Source organism: Rhinopithecus bieti, unplaced genomic scaffold, assembly GCF_001698545.2.
Source record: "Rhinopithecus bieti isolate Rb0 unplaced genomic scaffold, ASM169854v2 scaffold_20362, whole genome shotgun sequence".
NCBI lineage: Eukaryota > Metazoa > Chordata > Mammalia > Primates > Cercopithecidae > Rhinopithecus > Rhinopithecus bieti.
Window position 1 is genome coordinate 86,764 of NW_016810160.1, and position 9,425 is coordinate 96,188.

The 9,425-nt window shown below is 47.7% G+C and overlaps 1 protein-coding gene across 10 annotated transcripts in view; it reads left to right on the forward strand.

Moving 5' to 3' along the window:
* The first annotated feature begins 3,263 nt into the window (after window positions 1–3,263).
* Window positions 3,264–9,425, forward strand: part of PAX8 (paired box 8) — a 61,955-nt gene continuing 55,793 nt past the window's right edge. For 6 of the 10 annotated variants that reach the window (XM_017891489.1, XM_017891491.1, XM_017891493.1 and 3 more), the window contains exons 1-2: window positions 3,288–3,383; window positions 3,742–3,841. In XM_017891489.1, the coding sequence (XP_017746978.1) occupies window positions 3,817–3,841 (25 nt within the window). In that variant the 5' untranslated portion in view covers window positions 3,288–3,383; window positions 3,742–3,816. Of the gene's footprint in view, window positions 3,384–3,645; window positions 3,842–9,425 lie in introns of all 10 variants that reach the window. The other 4 variants (XM_017891488.1, XM_017891490.1, XM_017891494.1 and 1 more) reach the window with 2 other exon arrangements.

The window sequence follows — 9,425 nt, forward strand, 5'->3', positions numbered from 1 at the left end:
AACACTCTTGGTTTCGTCCAGGGCAAACCAGAGAACTTTATCATCCTACCACAAGCCTAGTGCATTACAGCTGAGTCCAGAAAAGAAAGAGCATCTTTTGAAGGCTCAGCAGACCAGCATATAATTAAACAAATCGCAGAATATTATGCAAATTCAAAAACCTGGGATTATTGGAATGCTAAACCTGAAAAAATGCTCATTTCTACAAAGAAACACTCAGATCTGTGGCCAGGTCTCTTGCATTTTTAAAGGCAAGCCAGAGTTACTCTCGCATCTACTTCTGTATTTTGATATTGGCAATGAACTACATTGTCTCAAAAAAACACTGAGTTTAAAAAAAGTATAACTAGTTGCCAGTTGATAATACTGCCATGAAAACCTTATGAGCATCAAGCCCGAGAAGAAAAGGTGGCAAATGAGGTATTAGTTTTTAAAAGTGAGTTCTAAGGTCAGGCCAGGCATAGTGGCTTATGCCTGTGATCCCAGCACTTTGGGAGGCTGAGGCAGGGGGGATCACCTGAGGTCTGGAGTTCGAGACCAGTCTGGCCAACATGGTGAAACCCCATCTCTACCAAAAATATAAAAAATTAGCCAGGCATGGTGATACACACCTGTAGCCCCAGCTACTTGGGAAGCTGAGGCAGGAGAATCGCTTGAACCCAGGAGGTGGAGGTTGCAGTGAGCTGAGATCATGCCACTGCACTCCAACCTGGGTGAGAGAGTGAGACTATGTCTAGAAGAAAAAAAAAAAGAGTTCTAAAAGTCCCATTGAAAGTCTATTAGTCACAGTGCAAATTTATTTTAAAATTTCAAATATCAAAGGAAGTCATATGATTTTTATTCTTATGATTTATTCATGGATTTTAAGTTTGAGAAAATACTGTCATAAAAGATGATTTTAAAAATATATGTATTTCAAGCCTTTTGTTTTGCAGATGAGGAGACTGATGCCAAAGAGACAGAGTTAAGATACCAGTTAATGACATTTCCTTGGCCTTGGTCTCAGAGAATTAGGAAACACCAAGGAACCCAGGCCTGATTTCTGATTCTAATTAGAAGCAGGGCCAGTCCAGGAGGCCTGTGTTTATCTCTGCAGCAGGAGTTCACTGCATTCTCACTTCTTGCTGATCCTGGATCTCCTCTGCTGAGTCTTCTGGTCATCTGCTATGTCACCTGCAGTCTGCAGAAGAGGTATTGTCAAGGTGTGGAGTGTGTTTTTGCCTGAGGAGTAACCTTGAACAGTGCACATTGTTTTTACCTTAAAATGAAATTTGAAAGATAAGCTTCTAAATGGGACGGGAATGTTCTGATAACTTGCTGGATTTGTCCTCTAAGAAATTTTGTCCAAAAAGGGGATGGGAAAGGGAGAGAGTTGATTGCTTGGGCAGAAAAGGTGTGCATAGGCAAGAACGCTTGCCTGAGAGTTAATGGATATTGGTACCTATCAGACCCTTAGATTGGGTAGAACCTCTAAGGTTGTCAGACCTGTTTGAAATGAGGGCCTATCAGATTCACCCTGGAGCATTGCTTCCCTGGTGGGAGGGAATCCTGGGTGGACAAAGAGAGTTTCTGCTGTGGCTGCCACACTCCACACCTTCCCTGCAGCAGAAGGACACAAGCCAGGGCAGCAAACTGGCCCATGGGGTCCGTAGGACCTATGCCAGGATCCATTTCCATCCCAACACCCTTGGATTGTCTCTCTCTGGGAGACAGTCTTCTTCTGCCAGAGAAGTTGGGGATCTGGACCTTTGAAAACCACAGAGCAATTTAAAATTACAATTTTAGAGAAACATTTAAAACGATGAAGCACCAACTATTTTTGTTTAGAGCCCCTCTTTGCAAATGTGGAGGAAACATTTAGGGACACACACTTTCTTCTCTCTTTTTTCATAAGATGATTCATTTTCCCTAAATTGAGAGATAAGAAAGACTGGGTGGAAGGAGGCTGTGGATTGACATGAAAGACAAAACTTTTTTTTAATTCAGAAAAATAGTTCATGTGTTTTCACACACATGTACATATATGCATACACACACACAAACACACACACACACACATCCAATCCCCCTGAATATCTCAGTTTCCCCTGCCCCTTCCTTGCCCCCCCTCACTGGCTCCGTAGCCTCCTGTCCCAGAACAACCCCACCAAGCCTGCAGAGCCATCTCTGAAAAGGGCATGGCTGTCCTCTAGACTGTAATCCTGAGTCCAGAGGTCTGGTCAAAGATTGGGGGAACATCCAGGCCTTGACCCCCAGGCCTGCCAGTGTTCCAGGACATTTGCTCACTCATACCCACTCACAATCTTATATGCACCCCGACTCCCCAACAGAGAGAACTAGAGGAAGGAGGGGGCAGCTTTTGCCATTACTAAGATAAAGAGGTGCCAGGCAGCTCTGCTTGGTCCCAGGGCTCGCCAACCCCACCATCATTCCCACCAATTAGACCCTTTCTTAACCACACCCAGGCCCCCATATTGCTGAGGCTGTTGATTCCTACAGACCAGACCAGAGGTCAGCTCACTCCTGATCCTTTCTAAGGCCTTTCCAAGCAGAGGTGAAGTCTAGGGCCTCAATGCCCTTCCCCTGAACTCTTCTTCCAAGTTCAAAATCCTCAAGGAGCAAGAAAGAGGGCAGGTGGCTGTGTGTGTGTTCCAGAGGAGAGAGGCGAGGAGTTGCTGTGGAATGGGTTATGTGACAATTTTGTTAGTGTAACAATGCAAGGGTGTGGATGCTATCTGTGTAGAACAGAAGGAATGGCTTCAGGTGCTGCTCAGGATTCTTCTCTGGAAGAGGTCATAGCTGTGGTGAGAAGGTAATAGCATCTTGCCTACAGCCCTGAAAGCAGGCTGTACCTAAAGCATCAGGCATAAAACAGAAGTTCCCTCCTTCCTTTTACAAAAGAAAAGGCTGCTTCCTGGTGAGCAAACCAGGGGTGACAGGGGACAAGAAGGGCATCCTACAGAGACCATTTTTCTTACTTCTGGTGGTCAGTGACCCAGGAGGACCCAGAGAGCCTCATCCTCAGGCACCTAGGCCTCCGTTCTCCACTCCTCCAATATTTCCAGGCCTGCTGAGTTAGGGCTCAGCTGCCTCCCTCTTCCCTCCGCTGGAAACAGAAGCTCCCAGCGAATGTTTCTAACTCCTGAGTCCACTCAGCCATGTCCCCCTTGCAAAATCCTCCCCTTCCCGCACCCCCCTGCACCCAGCCAGCCAATCCGCGGCCTGCGAGCCTCGCCAGACCCATCTCCCAGGGCCTCAGCGGGATAAAACCGGTTGGCGATGCCGGGTGGATGGGAACAAACTTCAGAAGGAGAAGAGACACGGGGCCCAGGGCACCCTTGTGGGCAGACCCAGGCAGTGAGGGCCTGCAGCCGGCCGGCCAGGTATGTCACCCAGGGGTTAGCTGGAAGCTGGCTGGTAGTGAGGACGGGGAGATGGAAGAAGGGAGAGGGTCCCAGGAAGCCTGGCAGCCTTTTCCCTCCCAAGTTAAACGGGATAAGACTGGGGCAGCGGAGGGAGTGGGCACGCAGGTTGGAGTCTGGAGCTTCAGCGCACCCCCAATCCTTGATCCTCCGGGGAAGCCTGTTAGCTAGGCCAGTCTGAGGTTGGCCCTACTTCGCCTAAAAATCCTCCTACTCCTGGCAGACGATGCAGGTGTAAAGGATAAGGCCTGGGAGGGGGCCTGAGGATGCAGTCATCGAATCTCATCGCATCTCATGCCCTTCTCCTGGGTTTGTGCAGGGCAGCGGCAGGCGCGGCCCGGACCTGCGTGAGTAAGCCCAGAGCCCTCGGCGGGCTGCGAGCGACTCCACGGCGATGCCTCACAACTCCATCAGATCTGGTAAGAACGCGGTGTGGTCAGGACCCCCAACCCCCGCGCAGCTGAGCGTCCGTGCGTGCACTCGGGTCGCTGGATCTCGGGAGCGTATGCACGGGATTCTCGGGACCCACCCGCGTGGGGACCCAGCTGGGGGCGCCTGGGGCCTGGCCCTCCGCTGGAGCCGCCTCACTGTTCTCGGGCACTGGGGTTCCACTCGGCCAGCTGAGCCGCCCTCCCCAGGTCTTGGTTTCGAGGGACCACACGGAACGGTGAGGGGATCTCTGTGGAGTTGGAGGGGGTTTCCTTTGAGCTCCATTCCCAGTCTTGCATGGCGCATTAGGGTGGACATTCTTCTTGCTCTGTCCCTGGGCTGCACCGGTGCTGGACTTGCCATTTCCCCGTCCCCAACCTCTAAGCCCTCTTCCTCGGGTGTGCGCAGTCCTTCCCAGTGACTCCCCTGGCTGGACTTTGAGCTCCCCGCATCTCTCAAGCCAAAGGGAATAGAGCCGGTGGTCCCGGGCCTGGGAGCCGGCAGCGCACTCAGGTGCTCTCCGACTCCTCCCGGCCCAGCACTGGGCAGGCAGGGAGCCGCGCGCGGGGCGTCCGGCTGGTGAGGACTAAGCTGCTGGCGAAGTCGAAACCCCCTCCCCACCTGCGCCCAGGAGCAGGGCCTTCAAAAACACTGGAGCTCCCAGGCCGCGATGCCTGTTTTCCCACTTCCTAGCCAGGGCTGGGCAGGGTCTTTGCTGGGAAGGAGCTCCAGGGTCGGGGCTGGTGGGTGCAGCCGTCCCGGCGCGCAGCGAGTGCGGACAGCGGCGGAGGCGCAGCGCGGCCCGCGGTGATGGATGGAGCCTGGCCGGCCGCAGAGAAGGCGATTTATGGGGCCAGGGCGCATCGCTATCGATTTGGGCCGGCGAAGTGAGAGAAAATCAATATTTCAGAATGAATTCTCCGCGAATATGAAGTCCCGCTCGACAAACGGGACATTTGTTATAATAAGGAGGGTCGGATCGGATGCGGAGCGCGGCTGAGATCTCTATTTAGCCAAGCGCACGGCGCGGCCCGGGTTGTGCGGCGCAGTCTCCAGTCCCAGGGCCAAGGCTCAACTAGGAGGGGAGCGGGAACCCCCTGGGGCGCCGAAAGATTTTTTCACTTGCGTTCTATCTAGAGCCTCAGACGAAGTCAGCAGAATGCTCCCTCCCTGCCCCCATTCCCCTCAGAGAGCTGGGCCAGAATAGTCCGGCTGCCCCCAGAAGGCGCGGGGTCCCTTCAGGGGCCTCAGGGTAGAGACCTCGCAGCCATTCCCCTGCTCAGCGAGGTTGGCGAGCTCTGGGACCGAGCAGAACTGCCTGGCACCTCTTTACCGTCCGCGCCCTGGAACCAGGAGCGCTCCTAGGCCACTTTCTAAGGTCAGGATCAGGTTTTAGCCCCTTAGTCTTTAGCCAAACCGTGGTACAATATCACACATCGCCAGGACCATCCTCGAGGCCGAATGTGCAGTGCCCGGTGCCAGATCCCATGCCAGGCTGGTCCGTGGCACTCTGCTCGGCTCTGGAGGTCCATCTTTCCTCCTGACCTTCCCCTGACCCTTCCGGCGGTGGCAGGAGGAGAGGATGCTCTGGGAAGTCAAATTTACTGGGCCGGGCTGGACCCTTACTCTCTGTCGCTGCCCAAGAAATAAGACGATGTCCCCGTCCCTCAGATGAGCTTTTTTTTTTTTCCAGCTACTTATTTTTATTCTAGAAGTACTCATTAGAATAAATGGGAATAGAGTATGGAAAGAAAAAAAAGACACTATTTATTTTTACTGTAGTTTTAATCAGTATCAGTCCCAAATGATGAGATGCGCGCTTTCCCATTAGCTCGGATGCAAATCGCGCTTGGGTTTTGGGAGGGAGCCCTCTGCCCCTGGACCTACCAGGTAATTTTTTCCCCTGTCTTCTTTTCAGAAAGACAGAGGGGCTTCTTCTACCTTCTTTCCAAAACAAATAAACAACGCGGCGAGGGAGGATGAGACTTTCTTCTTTAGTTTAATTTAAATGCTAATAAAACAAGAAAACAGCCTGTAACAGCACAGACTGTTGAAGGCGCTCCCTGTTTCTTTTCTGAACCCTCCCTTTGGCAAACCTGAGGGAGAGGCCCTCTGTCTTTCTTATCAGTTTACCTGACACTGTTGTCTATAATTGGAGCTAAATTCATAAGCGGACACCTCTGGTTTTTACAAGCCCATTTTCTCTCAGGTTTTAGCAGCTTCCCCCTTTTCCCCAGGCACCTCCATTTCTGAGTTCGGCAGTGCTTAGGGAGCTCCCTTGTAAGTTTTCTTTGAGCAGAGCCCGGGACGCAGGCAGCCACACGGCTTTTCGCGGGAGCGAGGCCCAGCGCACCCTTCCCGATAACCCGAGACTCTCAAGAAAAGTTTCCTGCCCGGCCTTCGCCGCCCAGCCTGCCACGGCTCACTCTCGCCTCGTCGTTGACTGGTCTTGCCTTGCAGAGAGTCTTAACATTGTCTTTCCGACAGATTTATACTGAAGGAATGTTGAACGCGAATCATTCTAATGTGCGCAGGTCAGCGATGGGCTGAACGTTCCTTAAAATCGTTATTTTTGTTGCATCAGGGACGAAGTTCTCTAAAGCAAAAACATTTTTTAAAAAAATTAAAGATGCAGAAGAAATGATAAATGCCCCAGTGAGAACAATACTGTACCAGCGAGGAAGAGAGTTTTGTAAAACCAAGCAGGCTCTCATTAAAAGTTATCTTAAATAACTTGTCGCACCCCACTCCCACTGGTCCTGAAAATAGTTCATTCAAGTGGTAAAATAAGACAAGGCAGACGATGATGTCTCTAACTTCCCTGATCTGAGATCTAAAGCCCCATTCCTTCCTCTTGGTTTTAGAATTGAGGAAAGGGGAATAAATGCATTTGGAAAGGATCTGTTTTCTTCTCAGGCTTCCTGCCTGGGTTGAAAATAAGGTTTTAGGGAAGTGAAGCAGCTTTGAGGAACATAAAGAGGTATTGGGGTTCATCAATTCATCTTTGTTTCAAGACGGTCTATCCCCCCCAGCCTCCTCAATGCAAGTTAATTAGGAGACAATTTAGCTACCTTGTGAATTAGTTTTAAGATAAGTATCTTTTTAAGCTTTGTCACTTTAATTGCCCCACTGATAAGAAGTAATTATTTCTAATTGACACTTTTTTGATGTCTATTGGAAGCATTTATTTGGAACTTTTTGGGGGTAGAAGGAAAGTTAATTAATGTTATCAGTCTACCCCCAAAAGGACTCTGCCTAATTTTGTTGAAGAAGACAAAGGAAGTGAAGGAAACCAAATAAAAAATCAATCTCATGGAATTTTAATTATTAAGGGACACTGTGGTTCAAATTAGAGGGCATCTACTAATATAATATGTCAAAACGTTCTATTTATGGCCTCAAATCTCTAATTTATTGAGATGCATTTTATAGGTATTCATTTTCCTATGGATACACTCAAAGGCCCTTTATATGCTGCCTTCATTTTGGAGCAGGTTCCTCTGCTGTGTAAATAATTTTTGCGAAAAGTAAAATCTGTCGACCTTGGTATGCCCAGAAAAAATGAAATCATTTTTGTAAGAGCCAATTGTAAGAAAGATTTACTAATAGGCATCCTTGTTCTGTAATTATTGATGGAGCTGGGTATAAAGGTGAAACTTTACTTACAGTGACATGCCTTTTCATACCTAAACCTTGGAGTAAACAGTTTAATCATTCACATCCTCCAGAACATTTTGCTGTGAGAGAGAAAGGAGTGAAAGAATAAAGAGAAAAAGAAAGACACTGAAAGGAGGCGATGGGGGTGGAGAGGAAAGAAAGGGAGAAGGTAGCTGGAGAGAATAAAATGAAAGCATTTATTTCAGAAATGAAGATAGCCAGGTGCGTGGAACCTTTGCCATTCAATATAAGAAAATCGAAATCCTGCTTTAAAAACACATTTTGTTAACACCAAATCTCTACCACAGTCTCTAAGCAACCCCTAACCACCATGAGATACCCCTACTTTTCTACACATTAAAAAAAAAGGCAGAATTTTAGGAAGCTGGCAGATCCGGATCTTGGATATCTGGCTGTCAAAGTCTTTATTTGGGGTTCATGAAAAGGAAGCAAGAAAACACACATTGTGCTCTGGGATTTATAAAGAGATTCGAGTGTTGTTTATATTTATTTTGTTATTAAAGCCCCTGTGATCTTCATCTCTATTTTGTATGCACAATCTTTTCATAGATCGACTTGTGACTTACTGATATAGGAAAGCATTCCCACATTAACCCAAAGGAGAGACACACACACATGCGCACACACGCACGCCTGGAATGAGAGAAACACAATCACACAGGATGCGTTCCTATCAGATTGAGTTCAGCCAGTGCCTTTTTCAACCACTTATTATAAAATCTTGTCTGCTGTTATTGATGCTTCTCCCAGATTATGGGGAGCTGCAAGAATGAGGAAATATTTTAAATGAAAAATAAATTTAAGACTTACAAACATCAGATAATATCACATACCAACCTCACTATTAGCGAAATTGAAAGAATATATAAATAATGCAAAAAAAAAAAAAATCAGCAAGGGAGAGTTTAGTAATGGAAAATTCCCCTGCAATTAAAGGAAACAGTAATTTAGTGAAGATATACCTGAATGAATTACCATTTATTAATTGGTTCTCATAAAAACAATGTGTGTGTGTGACTTGGGGAGGGGGATGTTTAAAGTATATATTGTCCATAGATAAAGCTCCTCAAATATTCATAACAAATTATGTCCTTATGGCATTCTATTTTGTGAAAAAATCCCAAGTCTCTCACTGGCAAGTTTCACCTGTATGCAGAGAGCTTGAATGCAAAGGAAAGGAGTCCCATCCAGATCAGAAAGAATAAAGCTGGTTCCCGCTTCTCTTGGTACATTTCCAAACCTGAAACGAATGAGGAACACACTGGCAGAGTCTTCTATGCTTAGGAGCATCCAAACCGGGCCCCAAGAAGATTCCCTGAGGACCCAGCTCTTCTGGGGCACAACTAGCTGGGGCAGAGGAGGGCTGCTTTATGGTTCTGGTCCCCCAGCCTGCTCCAGCATCCTTGCCAGCTCAGGCAGGAACTGCAGTTTGTAATCTCAGCCAGGAGCTTGCTAGGGTTGACTGGTGCATGGATGTGTTTACTTTCTCTCGCCACAGTTGGTCTGTCTTCAGTTCTAAGCATTTTAAAGCTGCTCTATTTATCAGTCCAAGAAGTGCTGAGTTCTCAGTTGAGCTGAGAAGCTTTGAGCTCTATGGTTCTGAGTATGCGAGAAGCCAAAAGATTAAAGAAACTTTCATTTAAGAAAAAAAAAATGTTTTAAAAAGTGGAGGCAGGCGAATGAACGAGCTCACCTTCAAGGCTGCAGATTAGTTTTGCTTTTGTTTTAGTTGAAAACTTGGGGCACTGGCCCCCACCGGGTCCTCATTCTCTTCAGAGATAGAACTCAGTGTTGAAAACACCCTCTAAGAGAGGAGAGTGTGCCCTCACGTTATCTTCTCTTAGAAGGTGTAAAGTTCTTTTTTTTTTTTTTTTTTTTTTTTTTTTTTTTTTTTTT